This window comes from Triticum urartu, chromosome 2A, assembly GCF_056163025.1.
Source record: "Triticum urartu cultivar PI428250 chromosome 2A, HENAU_Tu73, whole genome shotgun sequence".
Lineage (NCBI taxonomy): Eukaryota > Viridiplantae > Streptophyta > Magnoliopsida > Poales > Poaceae > Triticum > Triticum urartu.
The window spans coordinates 540138509-540153515 of record NC_141874.1 but is presented as its reverse complement, the minus strand read 5'-3'; the positions used below and the strand labels follow the sequence as shown (position 1 = coordinate 540153515).

At 45.8% G+C, this 15007-nt stretch overlaps 1 protein-coding gene across 1 annotated transcript; it reads right to left on the bottom strand.

Moving 5' to 3' along the window:
- Positions 1 to 2137: 2137 nt before the first annotated feature.
- Positions 2138 to 4984, bottom strand: LOC125533609 (uncharacterized). Its single transcript, XM_048696992.2, has 5 exons — positions 4775 to 4984; positions 4578 to 4627; positions 4165 to 4288; positions 3986 to 4093; positions 2138 to 2926 (listed from the first exon to the last, which is right to left on the bottom strand). Exons 1-5 carry the CDS (start codon positions 4950 to 4952, stop codon positions 2292 to 2294), a joined length of 1095 nt encoding a protein of 364 aa, XP_048552949.2. The 5' UTR covers positions 4953 to 4984; the 3' UTR covers positions 2138 to 2291.
- Between the last annotated feature and the right edge of the window lie 10023 nt (positions 4985 to 15007).

Below are 15007 nucleotides of genomic sequence, written 5' to 3'. Positions count from 1 at the left end.
AAGAACAAGCTGCATGTAGATGTTTGCCCACTGATGTACTTTTCTGACAACAAATTGCAGTTCCGATGCACTCTAGATGCTCCTTGCTGAATTCACATTTAATTCTCATTTTTCTTGCTCCAAATGGATCACGTATACACTGCAGAGCACACTGGTTGCTGAGTTCAATTAGCCCTCGGGTATCTTGCCTTGTTTAGGTATAGCATCCTGTCTCTCGTGGAGTCGTGGACTCATAGCAATCTTTCTATATCCTTTCCCTCACCATCTAGGTGGTAATCATCCAGCAGCCAGCTTCTGGGTATGTGCAAATTTTTCATGTATATAAACTGATGAGACGGATATAAGAGTTCGAGGTGCGACTATTTCATAAATGGGAGAACACATTTTAATGCACAAATGTGGGTTAGCTCAATTGGCCGCAGCCTTGTATTCTTGGCGGCTGACAAGGGCCACAGCGCAGGCTGGTGCTGTAAATTCCGGACGACGGGCGGATGAATTCTTTTTTTGATTTTTTGATTGATTTTTTGACTTACAGGCGGGTAAATATCATTAATGTTGAGAACACTTTTAATAACGATTAGCGGGCAAAAACAAACAATCCGTGCTTTATTATATTATATATTAGGTAAAAATAAAGATTGAGCAGATCGTTTGCACTGCACAAACGCATGATTTTATTTTTCAACCACCGTAGCCGTTTGTCCCACAAATCGCGCCACCTCCACATTTACGGTCCATTAACCAAGGGAAACGTTTGGGACCGGGGCACCGGCCGAAGCTTCGGCCGGTCCAGTCCACGCGTGCGCGATGCGACCCACTGACGAGCAACCACGTGGCGTGATGGACCCGAGACGACTAGTCCTCCTTCCTTTTCTCTTCTTCCTCTCGCGCATCCCTCTCTTTCTCTCTCCCCGCTGCCATGATCAACGCATCACCCCACGCCGCAGGCCTCCCAGGCGCGCCGCCGTTCAGCAGATCTGGCCGCCCTCGACCAGATCCGCGTGGATCCACATGCATCGGAGCTCTCCCTACCTCTCTGGACCCGGCCACGCCGGAGCTGCAACCAGCCATGGCAGGACCGCACCCCGCGGCGCAAATTTGCTGGAACCTCGACGTCACGGCGAGACGACGGATGACCATTTTTTTTGCTACAACTGTGTTTTGGTTTTGCTACTACCATAGAGATTTTTTGCTGGAACTGATGGTATTTTTTGCTTCAATCAGAGATGCGCGATAGCTGGGAGGCTGGCGAATGCTGCAACAGTTGACAAGAAAGCTTCAACCCAAGATTAAAAATGCTTCAACCGTATATACAGAAAGTTGTAAGCGATCAGTGCTATCGAGGAAAGCTACAACCGTCTATATAAAAGGCTACAACCTTTGATGAAAAAAGATTCAACCGAACGATAGAGAAAAGCTTTCACCCAGACGCTGCTCAAAAAGAAAAAAGTTTCAATCGTTTACAGAAATGCTTCCACCGTAGAGGGGAAAGGCTTCAACCATTGAGATAAAAGCTACAACCGTGTCAAGTTTTTGCTACTACCGTCTGTGTTTTTCCTACATCCATTCATGTGGCCATGGTGCTTTTTTACGACTGAGGTGTGACCGGCGACGACGAGGACGACATTTTTGTTGCAACATCCTCGTTTTTTGCTACCATTGGCGCTGTGTTTTGCTACATCCGATTAACATTTTTGCTACAATGGCGACGTTGATGGATTTTTTTGCTGCAACCGTTGTCTTCATTTGCTACGACTGACACGGGAAAATGCTACCACGGGGCATCTTTATTTTTTGCTGGAACCAATCATCGGTTAGGCGGAGCTGCATCCATGGCACTTCGATGAGCAGCGGGGGCAGCGAGCGGTCGGGGCGAGCCGAGTCCCGGAGCGCGGGGCGGCTCCGACGGGCGGCCAAGGCGGCGAGCGGACTGGACGAGCTGAGTCGCGGAGCTGCATCCATGGCGCTCCGACGGGCGGCCGAGGCGGCGAGCGGTCAGCTCCAACCGACGGCCGGGGCGGCGAGCGGCCGGGGCGAACTGAGTGCCGCAGCGTGGGGCGGCCCCAACGGGCGATTGGCACGGCGAGCGCTCGGGAAGACGAAGACAAGGTAAAAAAAAGTAGAGGAGCTCAAATCTAACGGTGTTGCACAGCAGATCAGGCGGCTGGGAGCAGATTGGCCGAAACATTCGGCCGGTGCGTTGGCGCCTAGCGGTGCTCATTAACCAATGATGGTACCACTACTACCCGTAGCGCAGCCATAGCTAGAAGGAGATCTGTTACTAAAAAAAGCTAGAAGGAGAACTTGTAGAGCATGTCGTGCTTGTACACCTGGCCGGGCCTCACCGTCACCGACGGGAACTCGGGGTGGTTCACGGCGTCCGGGTACGCCTGCGTCTCCAGGCAAAACCCGTCGTACTGCTCGTACAGCTTGCCGCCCTTCCCCTGGGTGTGGTTCAGGAAGTTGCCGGTGTAGAGCTGTATGGCCGGCTGGTTGGCCCACAGCTCCAGCGCGCGCCCCGACTTGCCGTCCCGCGCCACCGCCACCTTCCGGATCCCCTCCCAGTCGATGACGTAGTTGATGTCGTAGCCGTAGACTTTGCCGCCCTTGACCTTCCGGATGCGCGCGCCGATGGGCGTCGGCGTGCGGAAGTCGTAGTTCGTGCCGGCCACCGGGTCGACGCGGCCCGACGACGGGAGCAGCTCCTCGTCCATCGGGGTGTACCGGGACGCGGAGAGCTGGAGCGTGTGGCCCAGGATGTCGCCGCTGCCCTCCCCGCCCAGGTTCAGGTACACGTGCTGCAGGAAGTTCACCGGCGTCGCCTTGTTCAGCGCCGTCGCGTTCGTGCGGATGCTCAGCTCGTACGGGCCCGTCAGCTGGTACGTCGCGTACACGTCCAGGTCTCGGACAAGTATATTTTTCATCCCTTAATTGTTGGCGAAGTCTAGATTTGGTCCCTCAACTTTAAAACCGGACAACTTGCGCCCTTAACTACTGAAACCGACCAAGATTCATCCCTGGTCACGGTTTTGACCGGTTTCGGTGCTGTCTCAACCCGGTTTTGACCGTGCCGACTCAAATTCGCATACCTTTTTCAAATCCGTTTAATGTTTTCAAATTCGGGTATTTTTTTCAAATACGTGAACTTTTTAAAAATTTGTCTTCCAAATCTGCGTACTTTTTCCAAGTTCACGTACTTTTTTTAAATCCACGTACTTCTTTAAAGTTCCTGTGGTTTTTTTAAATTCATGTAATTTTTAAAAATTGACATACTTATTCCTATTCACGTATATTTTTTTGGGTTTGAAAATTTTATGTGAAATTGAAAACGTATGCGGATTTGAATATCTTCGCGAATTAGAAAAAAATGTGTGGATTTGAAAATTTATGTCAACTTGAAACAAGTATGTGAATTTCAAACAAAGTTCATGGATTGGAAAGGAAAACGGATTTGAAAAAAATACACGAACTTTAAAAAGTATGCGGATTTGAAACAAGTACGCGAATTTTAAAAACAGATGGATTTGAAAAAAAAAATACTTGGATTCGATAAAATTACACGAAGTTGAAAAAATACACTGATTTGAGAAAATTACGCAAATTAAAAAATCATGGATTTGGAAAAGTACACAAATTTCAAAATAGTTCACAGATTTGAAAAAGGTATGTTTATTTTTGAAAAAATTGCACGACCTTGAAAAACTATGTGGATTTGAAAAGAGTATGTGAATTTTAAAAAGTTCACGGATATGAAAAAATTACACGAATTTTAGTCGGCACCGGTCAAAACCGGGGTCAGTCAGCACCAAAACCGGTCAAAATCGAGACCAGGGACAAACCTTGTCCGGTTTCGTTAGTTGAGAGTGCAAGTTGTCCGGTTTTGAAGTTGAGGGACCAAATTTAGACTTCATTAAGAGTTGAGGGACGAAAGTATACTTTTCTCTTTTTTGAATGGTAAAGAATTTGGTCGTATCGTTTTTCCTACCTTGCTCCCCGTCGAAGCTCCGGTAGTAGAGCGTGATATACGGGGAGTCGTCGCCGGCGACGTACTCCTTCACCGTCCATATGACTTTGCTGAATCCCCTGTGGCCACCTATAACAACGGAAAATTAATTACCGCGTGTTATCGCGGGTAGCTCTTTGACAGAATCGAACAATGCATACCATGGATGGAGTTCCTGCCGTCGTTGATGTACGTGTGGTATACTTTGCCGTCGAGGACAAAGCGGCTCCTGGCCATTCTCTGCGCCACCCTCCCATTTAGCGGCCCAAAGGCAGAGTTATCAGTCTGAATGACCAGAGGAAACAGGAACTTGAAATTAACGTGGTGTCTCATCATGGTGTCAAAAAAAAAAAACGTGGTGTCTCATCAGGACAGCAATGAAGTTGAGAGATCAGGTGAATAATCGGGCCGATCTTTGCTAGGAAAAGAAATGATTTCATATTATGAATCGAAAAAAGAAAGAAACAAAACGAGGAGCGGCGCAATGTTCATTCTATGAGCAATCTACATTTCAGACGGACGCTGAAGGAATAATGCAGAAAAGATAATTTTGAGAAGGTTTCAGTGAACTCACAACATACTCAGCGAGGGTGTCTTTGCCCAGCACAACATCGGCCAAATTCCCTGCAAAATAATTTGTGCGAGGTAAGTGAGTCTCACACGCCACAGGAACGCAAGATCACACATAAGAGGCGATACGATTTTCTTGGCATGAGAAACAAGATCTTTTGTCCTTGTTTTTGTGGGGTAGAGAGAAGAAGATGAAGATACCTTTGGAATCAGGGACGAGGATCGACATGATGGTGGCGCCCCAGTTGGTCATCTTGACGGAGAAATCCCCTCTCTTGAGCTCGTACACGCCGACCATCTTCCTCCTCGCGTCGGCGCCGCCGGCCAGCGCGAGGACCGCGAGGCACAAGAGCACGGGAAGCACCGGAGCCCTCGCCATTGGGGCCCAACACGACGCTCGTAGGCACGAAGGAAGAAGAGGACAGCTGTATGTCATCCAGAAGGGGTGGGCAGAGCTGTGATATAGGCGGACAGTCGCAAGGCTGGGCCTGGGCTGCAAGCTTCCTTTTAGAGCAGGATCTTTTTTTTAATAGTATCTAAAATACAATATCTTTTTAAATAGTATTTAAAATACAGTATCTAATTTTTAAATAGTATCTAAAATACAGTATCTAAAATCCTCTAAAAAAATCTAAAATACAGTATCTGCTTGAGAAAGGAAATCAAAAAGAAACGAGGTCAAAATTTTGGGTTGTCAGGCACTTGCGTCCCCACGTGTACTGCTGGGCGTCGGTTACTCAGAGCATCTCCAACCGCCCCCCCCCCCCCCCCCGCCCGCCCAGGAGTTTGAAATAGCGCCGCCTGAGGGCGAACCGATGATAAATTTGGCGTGGATGCGGTACGTTTTCCCGTCGCCGCTCCAAGATCACCCCAGACGCCGTTTTTTAAAACCATACTTGGCCAAAATTCGGCCAAACGCGACACAAAATTGGGCAAATTTTAGGCGTTCAATTGATTTTTGTACATATTTAAAACATAATTCGAAAAAAGCAAAGACTATGCCGCCGCCACCGCCCGTCGCGCCGCCTTCGGCCTACACGCTGAAGATCTTGCAGAAGGCGCTGTAGTCGCCGCCGTCGTCGTCTTCCTCCTCCTTCTTCACGCCACCGCCGTCTGACGATAACATGTACCTAGGGTAGGGTCTTAGGCCTGTCCTAGACACCCTACCCAAGGCCACTACCCTAGAGTCAAAGACATTCAAAGACCAACAGAAGATACCGATTGAAACAACCCCTGAATGGATCCACTCGGATATCCCAATTCCAATCGACCATTGTAACGCCACTCGACCATATGAAGAATCACTCGGAATACAGAAGACCTATAGTCACCCCAGTATAGCAACGGTCAGACGTTCACTCCGTAGTCTTAGAGATCATTAATAGTCATTTATAGCCGGTGTTACCAGTAACGCTCCTATCTTAACTCACATTGAACCCTGTGTAACTGAGGGCTGGAGGGGCCCGACGCACTCTATATAAGCCATCCCCTCCTCTAGCACAAGGGTTCGCATCCCTGTAACTCTCACGCATAATCCAGTCGACAAGCCTCCGAGGCACCGAGACGTAGGGCTGTTACCTCCTCCGAAGGGGCGTGAACTCGTAAAACTTGTGTGTACAACCTCACCGTAGTTAGGGCCTTGCCTCCTCCTACGTACCCCCTAGTCTTACTGTCAGACTCACTCCCACGACAGTTGGCGCCCACCGTCGGGCAGGCGTCATAGCGACTTCCGGTGAGGTTGCAGTTTTTCCGATCGACACCAACATGGTTTCCGGCGATGGTTTGGCTATGGGCCACGAGATCCGTCTCGGTGCGCTCGTCTTCATCGCCGACGACTCCGCCTGGCTCCAAGAAGCCCCCCTCGACGTCGAGGCCCTTCCCATCCGCTTCCACGCGAGCGCCTGCGCCGTCTTGCCGCGACAACCGTCGACCCAGTATCGGTCGACTCCCGCAACATCCACGATCCCCGCTGTACGTCGTCGCAAACGATCCGGTCGGTCGCGGCTCCAGCGGTGGGTGAAGCATGCGGTGGCTCGTCAGTCGACCACCTCTCAAGTCGCGGCAATCGAGCCAGGTGAATCTCTCTACGGGCCATTCAATCTGTCGACTGGTTCTGCGGACACAACTTCCGAGTGCGGGAGCAGCGACCCTGCGGCGGAGGTCCTCATGGTCGACTCACATCGCAGCCCGCCTGGTTTCCGTTGCGCCGGCGGCGGCGGTGGCAGCAACGGTGACGGCCCGCCGTACGTTCATGACGAATATCATCCCCAATCCCTCACTTCGGAGCAGAGGGAAGAGCTGCATCGTCGTACGTGGAGGCGCTTTAGACCCCCATCGTTGGGGAGACCTCTGAGGCTCGAGCCTTGGAGACTACGCGCCTGGCCACCTTGGCTAAGCGCGCGCGTCTGGAGAATATCCAACATTCACTCGACGAACGCGCCCGTCAATAGGTCCCTGTATCCAGTCAACGACCACGACAACTGTTCCCACCTGAACCTCAGGTATACCACACTCCGGTCCAAAATCTTGTAGCTGCGACACGTATAGCAGACTCAATTCAGCCGTCTCATTCAGAAGCTGGTAGAGGTTTACTGCAGATCCGAGCGCTGCTCCAAGCGGCGGGTGAACAGAACTCAGCTGTTTCTCAGTCGCACAACAGAATCCATAGTAGATCTGTGGTTGTAGATATAGTTTAGTCAATGCATAGCCCAAGATCGCCTCTGCGGCGTGAAGATCGTGGTTACCACCAAGATCAGTACCTCGGTCGGGGATACGGTCAGTTTGATCCTCGTGATGACCGTCGTCGAGTCCTTACGCCTCCTCCAAGAGGTGGATCGTACGCGCCCCGGCGGTATGATGATAGGCGCCCGTATGGTGACGAGCGGAGAGCTCTAGTCGACCCAAGAGAGCCTGAATTTGATGCAAGGTCTGTTCTTGTTCAAGGTTTGGTCGACAGAGGCAGAGCACACAACGAAGGTCAGGAAAGAGATCGTCCATTCAATAGCAGAGCATTTGTTTTAGGGCCCGAGTGTTTCAGCAGGGCCATCAGGGCCGCTGAGATCCCTCCCAACTTCAGATTGGCTGCTGGGTAAGCAAGTTCACCGGTGAGTCGAAGCCAGATACTTGGCTAGAGGACTACCGAGTGGCAGTTCAGATTGGCGGGGCAACGACGATGTGGCCATGAAGCACCCCCCTCATGCTTGAAAGTTTGGCTAGAGCTTGGTTGAATCAATAGTCCCCGGGGAGTATTCTTTGCTGGGAAGATTTGGCCTGAGTGTTCAACAAGACATTCGAGGGCACGTGCAAGCGACCTGCTGGGCTAACCGAATTGCAACATTGCGTTCAAAAGCCGAATGAAACTTTGAGAGATTTCATCCAGAGATGGACTACCCTTGACCATGTGGTGGAAAATGTGTCAGAGCACCAGGAAGTCTGCACCTTCAAAGAGGGTGTCAGATACCGAGAGCTCATCCTGAAGTTTGGACGACCCGGAGACATGTCTCTGGATCGAATGCTGGAAATAGCCACTCGGTATGCAAATGGTGAAGAAGAAGACCGACTCCGTAATGGTAAAAGGAAACCAGTCGACCAGGACACTGGAGGTGGAAACACCAATCGGAAATAGAAGCGTAAATCAGAAGTTGCGGGTTCCGCAGAGGCTACAGTTCTGAATCATGGAAAGTTCAAAGGAAAACCTAAGGGGCCGTGGGTGCCCAAAAAGGTGAAAGATCAGTCAGGCAATGACATCCTGGATTTACCGTGTCATATACACACACAAAAGGACAAAGAGGGTAACCTGATTCTACCCAAACATACCACCCGACAGTTCCGACTCCTGATGCAGCAGTTTCGAGAGGGTCAGCCCCCGGAGAAGGACTCTGATAAGGAGGAAAAGGAAGAATATGATGGCTACCCCAATGTAAACACTACTTTGGTGATTTTTGCTGACGCTGAGAGCAAAAGTCGACTGAAGGTTATCAACAGAGAAGTGAACATGGTTGCTCCGGCAACTACGACGTACTTAAAGTGGTCGAAGACTCCCATCACATTTGACCAGTCCGATCACCCAGCGCACGTTGCTACCCCCGGGTGGCAAATGTTGGTGGTCGACCCATTCATTGGGGGCACTCGACTGACTAAGGTTCTCATGGATGGTGGCAGTGGATTGAATATTTTGTATGCTGAGACCCTCCAAGGGATGGGTATTCCAATGTCCAAGCTCAGTGAGAGCAACATGCGGTTCCATGGAGTCATCCCAGGAAAGAAGGCAGAGTCACTCGGACAGATTGTTCTTGATGTGGTTTTCGGTGATTCCAAGAATTGCCGCAAGGAGAAGTTGACATTTGAAGTAGTGGATTTTCACAATGCCTATCATGCTATTCTGGGCAGACTCACATATGCTTGTTTCATGGCCCGCCCATGTTACGTGTATCTTAAGTTAAAGATGCTTGGGCCCAGAGGTGTGATCACAGTCACGGGGAATCGATAGAGAGCAGAGGAATGCCTCCAGAAAGGCTGCAAAATTGCTAACGAGCAGATGGCAGCGGTAGAGCTGGAAGAGTACAAGAAAAACACCGACCCGAGTGATTTGTTGTGGGTTAAGAAACCTGCCTCAGAGTCAGCATTTCAGTCAGCCGGGGAAACAAAGCCAGTTCACATTCACCCAACGATCCCTCTGCGGCTATGATGTATACTACATAACCTTCTTCTTGTAGACGTTGTTGGGCCTCCAAGTACATAGGTTTGTAGGACAGTAGCAAATTTCCCTCAAGTGGATGACCTAAGGTTTATCAATCCATGGGAGGCGTAGGATGAAGATGGTCTCTCTCAAACAACCCTGCAACCAAATAACAAAGAGTCTCTTGTGTCCCCAACACACCCAATACAATGGTAAATTGTATAGGTGCACTAGTTCGGCGAAGAGATGGTGATGCAAGTGCAATATGGATGGTAGATATAGGTTTTTGTAATCTGAAAATATAAAAACAGCAAGGTAGCAAGTGGTAAAAGTGAGCATAAACGGTATTGCAATGCTAGGAAACAAGGCCTAGGGTTCATACTTTCACTAGTGCAAGTTCTCTCAACAATAATAACATAATTGGATCATATAACTATCCCTCAACATGCAACAAAGCGTCACTCCAAAGTCACTAATAGCGGAGAACAAACGAAGAGATTATGGTAGGGTACGAAACCACCTCAAAGTCATCCTTTCTGATCGATCTATTCAAGAGTCCATAGTAAAATAACACGAAGCTATTCTTTTCGTTCAATCTATCATAGAGTTCATACTAGAATAACACCTTAAGACACAAATCAACCAAAACCCTAATGTCACCTAGATACTCCAATGTCACCTCAAGTATCTGTGGGTATGATTATACGATATGCATCACATAATCTTAGATGCACCTATTCAATGAACACAAAGAACTTCAAAGAGTGCCCCAAAGTTTCTACCGGAGAGTCAAGATGAAAACTTGTGCCAACCCCTATGCATAAGTTCACGAGGTCATGGAACTCGCAAGTTGATCACCAAAACATACATCAAGTGGATCACATGATATCCCATTGTCACCACAGATAAGAACGTGCAAGACATACATCAAGTGTTCTCAAATCCTTAAAGACTCAATCCGATAAGATGACTTCAAAGGGAAAACTCAATTCATCACAAGAGAGTAGAGGGGGAGAAACATCATAAGATCCAAATATAATAGTAAAGCTCGCGATACAACAAGATCGTACCACCTCAAGAACACGAGAGAGAGAGATCAAACACATAGCTACTAGTACATACCCTCAGCTCCGAGGGAGAACTACTCCCTCCTCGTCATGGAGAGCATTGGGATGATGAAGATGGCCACCGGAGAGGGATTCCCCCCTCCGGCAGGGTGCCAGAACGGGTCTAGATTGGTTTTCGGTGGCTAGGGAGGCTTCTGGCGGTGGAACTCCCGATCTATTCTGTTGTTCGATGTTTGGGTGGCATATGGATATATATAGGAGGAAGAAGTACGTCGGTGGAGCAACGAGGGGCCCACGAGGGTGGAGGGTGCGCCCAGGGGGGTGGGCGCGCCCCCTGTCTCGTGGCTGCCTCATTGCTTGCCTGACATATACTCCAAGTCTTCTGGATCACGTTCGTTCCAAAAGTCACGCTCCCGAAGGTTTCATTCCGTTTGGACTCCGTTTGATATTCCTTTTCTTCGAAACACTGAAATAGGCAAGAAAACAACAATTTGGGTTGGGCCTCCGGTTAATAGGTTAGTCCCAAAAATAATATAAAAGTGTATAGTAAAGCCCATAAACATCCAAAACAGATAATATAATAGCATGGAAACATAAAAAAATATAGATACGTTGGAGACGTATCAGCATCCCCAAGCTTAATTCCTGCTCGTCCTCGAGTAGGTAAATGATAAAAACAGAATTTTTGATGTGGCATGCTACCTAACATATTTCTCTTAGTAATTCTCTTTATTGTGGCATGAATGTTCAGATTCATAAGATTCAAGACAAAAGTTTAATATTGACATAGAAATAATAATACTTCAAGCACACTAACAAAGCAATCATGTCTTCTCAAAATAACATGGCCAAAGAAAGCTATCCCTACAAAATCATATAGTCTGGCTATGCTCCATATTCACCACACAAAGTATTTAAATCATGCACAACCCCGATGACAAGCCAAGCAATTGTTTCATACTTTTGGTGTTCTCAAACTTTTTCAATCTTCACGCAATACATGAGCGTGAGCCATGGATATAGCACTATATGTGAAATAGAATGGTGATTGTGGAGAAGACAAAAAGGAGAAGATAGTCTCACATCAACTAGGCATATCAATGGGCTATGGAGATGCCCATCAATAGATATCAATGTGAGTGAGTAGGGATTGCCATGCAACGGATGCACTAGAGCTATAAGTGTATGAAATCTCAACAAAAGAAACTAGTGGGTGTGCATCCAACTCGTTTGCTCACGAAGACCTAGGGCATTTTGAGGAAGCCCATCATTGGAATATACAAGCCAAGTTCTATAATGAAAGATTCACACTAGTATATGAAAGTGACAACATAGGAGACTCTCTATCATGAAGATCATGGTGCTACTTTGAAGCACAAGTGTGGTAAAAGGATAGTAGCATTGTCCCTTCTCTCTTTTTCTCTCATTTTCTTTTTTCTTCTTTTTTTGGGCCTTCCCCTTTTTTATGGCCTTTCTCTTTTTTCCCTTTTTATATTTTCGTCCGGAGTCTCATCCCGCCTTGTGGGGGAATCATAGTCTCCATCATCCTTTCCTCACTTGGGACAATGCTCTAATAATGATGATCATCACACTTTTATTTACTTACAACTCAAGAATTACAACTCGATACTTAGAACAAATATGACTCTATATGAATGCCTCCGGCGCAATGACTCATGAGTGACATGTATGAAAGAATTATGAACGGTGGCTTTGCCACAAATACGATATCAACTACATGATCATGCAAAGCAATATGACAATGATGGAGTGTGTCATAATAAACGGAACGGTGGAAAGTTGCATGGCAATATATCTCGGAATGGCTATGGAAATGCCATAATAGGTAGGTATGGTGGCTGTTTTGAGGAAGGTATATGGTGAGTTTATGGTACCAGCGGAAGTTGTGCGGTACTAGAGAGGCTAGCAATGGTGGAAGGGTGAGAGTGCATATAATCCATGGACTCAACATTAGTCATAAATAACTCACATACTTATTGCAAAAATCTATTAGTTATCGAAACAAAGTATTACGCGCATGCTCCTAGGGGGATAGATTGGTTGGAAAAGACCATCGCTCGTCCCCGACTGCCACTCATAAGGAAGACAATCAAAAAATAAATCATGCTCTGACTTCATCACATAACGGTTCACCATACGTGAATGCTACGGGAATCACAAACTTTAACACAAGTGTCTCGCAAATTCACAACTACTCAACTAGCATGACTCTAATATCACCATCTTCATATCTCAAAACAATCATCAAGTATCAAACTTCTCATAGTATTCAATGCACTTTATTTGAAAGTTTTTATTATATCCCTCTTGGATGCCCATCATATTAGGACTAAATTCATAACCAAAGCAAATTACCATGCTGTTTAGAGACTCTCAAAATGATATAAGTGAAGCATTATAGTTCATTTATTTCTTCAAAATAAAACCACCACCGTGCTCTAAAAAGATATAAGTGAAGCACTAGAGCAAATGACCAACTACTCCGAAATGTATAAGTGAAGATCAATGAGTAGTCGAATAATTATCTAACTATGTGAAGACTCTTTAACATTTAAGAATTTCAGATCTTGGTATTTTATTCACACAGCAAGCAAAACTAAATAAATTAAAATGACGCTCCAAGCAAAACACATATCATGTGGCGAATAAAAATATAGCTTCAAGTAAAGTTACCGATGAACGAAGACGAAAGAGGGGATGCCTTCTAGGGCATCCCCAAGCTTAGGCTATTGGTTGTCCTTGAATATTACCTTGGGGTGCTTTGGGCATCCCCAAGCTTAGGCTCTTGCCACTCCTTGTTCCATAATCCATCGAATCTTTACCCAAAACTTGAAAACTTCACAACACAAAACTTAACAGAAAACTCGTAAGCTCCGTTAGTATAAGAAAATAAATCACCACTTAGGTACTATTGTGAACTCATTCTAAATTCGTATTGGTGTAATATCTACTGTATTCCAACCTCTCTATGATTCATAAACTCTTTTACTAGCCATAGATTCATCAAAATAAGCAAACAACACATGAAAAACAGAACAGTCTGAAGTAATCTGTAACTAATGCAAACTTCTGGAACCCCAGAAATCCTGAGAAATTAGGAAGTCCTAGGAAACTTGTTTATTAATCTACTGCAAGTGGAATTGGTATTTTATCGCTCTCTGGTAAAAAATGAAAATTATTCTCGTGAGTGCATACTTTCTGTTTTTTTACAGCAAGACCACAAAGACTTCACCCAAGTCTTCCCAAAGGCTCTACTTGGCACAAACACTAATTAAAACATAAAACCACATCTAAACAGAGGCTAGATGAATTATTTATTATTAAACAGGAGCAAAAAGCAAAGAACAAAAATGAAGTTGGGTTGCCTCCCAACAAGCACTATTTTTTAACGCCCCTAGCTAGCATGATGATTTCAATGATGCTCACACAAAAGATAAGAATTGAAACATAAAGAGAGCATCATGAATAATATTACTAGCAAATTTAAGCCTAACCCACTTCCTATGCATAGGGATTTTGTGAGAAAACAACTTGTGGGAACAAGAATCAACTTGCATAGGAAAGCAAAACAAGCATAACTTCAAGATTTTAGGCACATAGAAAGGAAACTTGATATTATTGCAATTCCTACAAGCATATATTCCTCCCTCATAATAATTTTTAGTAGCATCATGAATGAATTCAACAATATAACTATCACATAAAGCATTCTTTTCATGAACTACAAGTATAGAAAATTTACTACTCTCCACATAAGCAAAATTCTTCTCATGAATAGTAGTGGGAGCAAACTCAACAAAATAACTATCATGTGAGGCATAATCCAATTGAAAATTAAAATTATGATGACAAATTTCATGGTTATCATTGTTCTTTATAGCATACATGTCATCACAATAATCATCATAAATAAGAGGCATGCTTTCATCATAATAAATATTCTCATCAAAACTTGGGGGACTAAAAATATCATATTCATCAAACATAGCATCCCCAAGCTTGTAGCTTTGCATATCATTAGCATCATGGATATTCAAGGAATTCATACTAACAACATTGCAATCATGCTCATCATCCAAAGATTTAGTGCAAATTTTTTTAATGCATTCTTCTTCTAACACTTTGGCACAATTATCGGAATCCTTATTTTCACGAAAGACATTTAAAAGATGAAGCATATGAGGTAACCTTAATTCCATTTTTTGTAGTTTTCTTTTATAGACTAAACTAGTGATAAAACAAGAAACTAAAAGTCTCAATTGCAAGATTTAAAGATATACCTTCAAGCGCTAACCCCCCCGACAACGGCGCTAGAAAAGAGCTTCGTTGATGGGGTGTTAGTGCCGCTTTCCCCGCCTCCCCGGCAACGGCGCCAGAAAAGAGCTTGATGTCTACTACACAACCTTGTTCTTGTAGACGTTGTTGGGCCTCCAAGTGCAGAGGTTTGTAGGACAGTAGTAAATTTCCCTCAAGTGGATGACCTAAGGTTTATCAATCCGTGGGAGGTGTAGGATGAAGATGGTCTCTCTCAAAAAACCCTGCAGCCAAATAACAAAGAGTCTCTTGTGTCCCCAACACACCCAATACAATGGTAAATTATATAGGTGCACTAGTGTGGCGAAGAGATGATGATACAAGTGCAATATGGATGGTAGATATAGCTTTTGT

Excerpts from the sequence above, each read along its gene's own strand:
- LOC125533609 (XM_048696992.2), bottom strand. The coding sequence starts at position 4,952 with ATGGCGAGGGCTCCGGTGCTTCCCGTGCTCTTGTGCCTCGCGGTCCTC. Across the intron at positions 4,628-4,774 it reads CCTCGTCCCTGATTCCAAAG|GGAATTTGGCCGATGTTGTG; the intron begins GTATCTTCATCT and ends ATTATTTTGCAG. Across the intron at positions 4,289-4,577 it reads ACACCCTCGCTGAGTATGTT|ACTGATAACTCTGCCTTTGG; the intron begins GTGAGTTCACTG and ends CTGGTCATTCAG.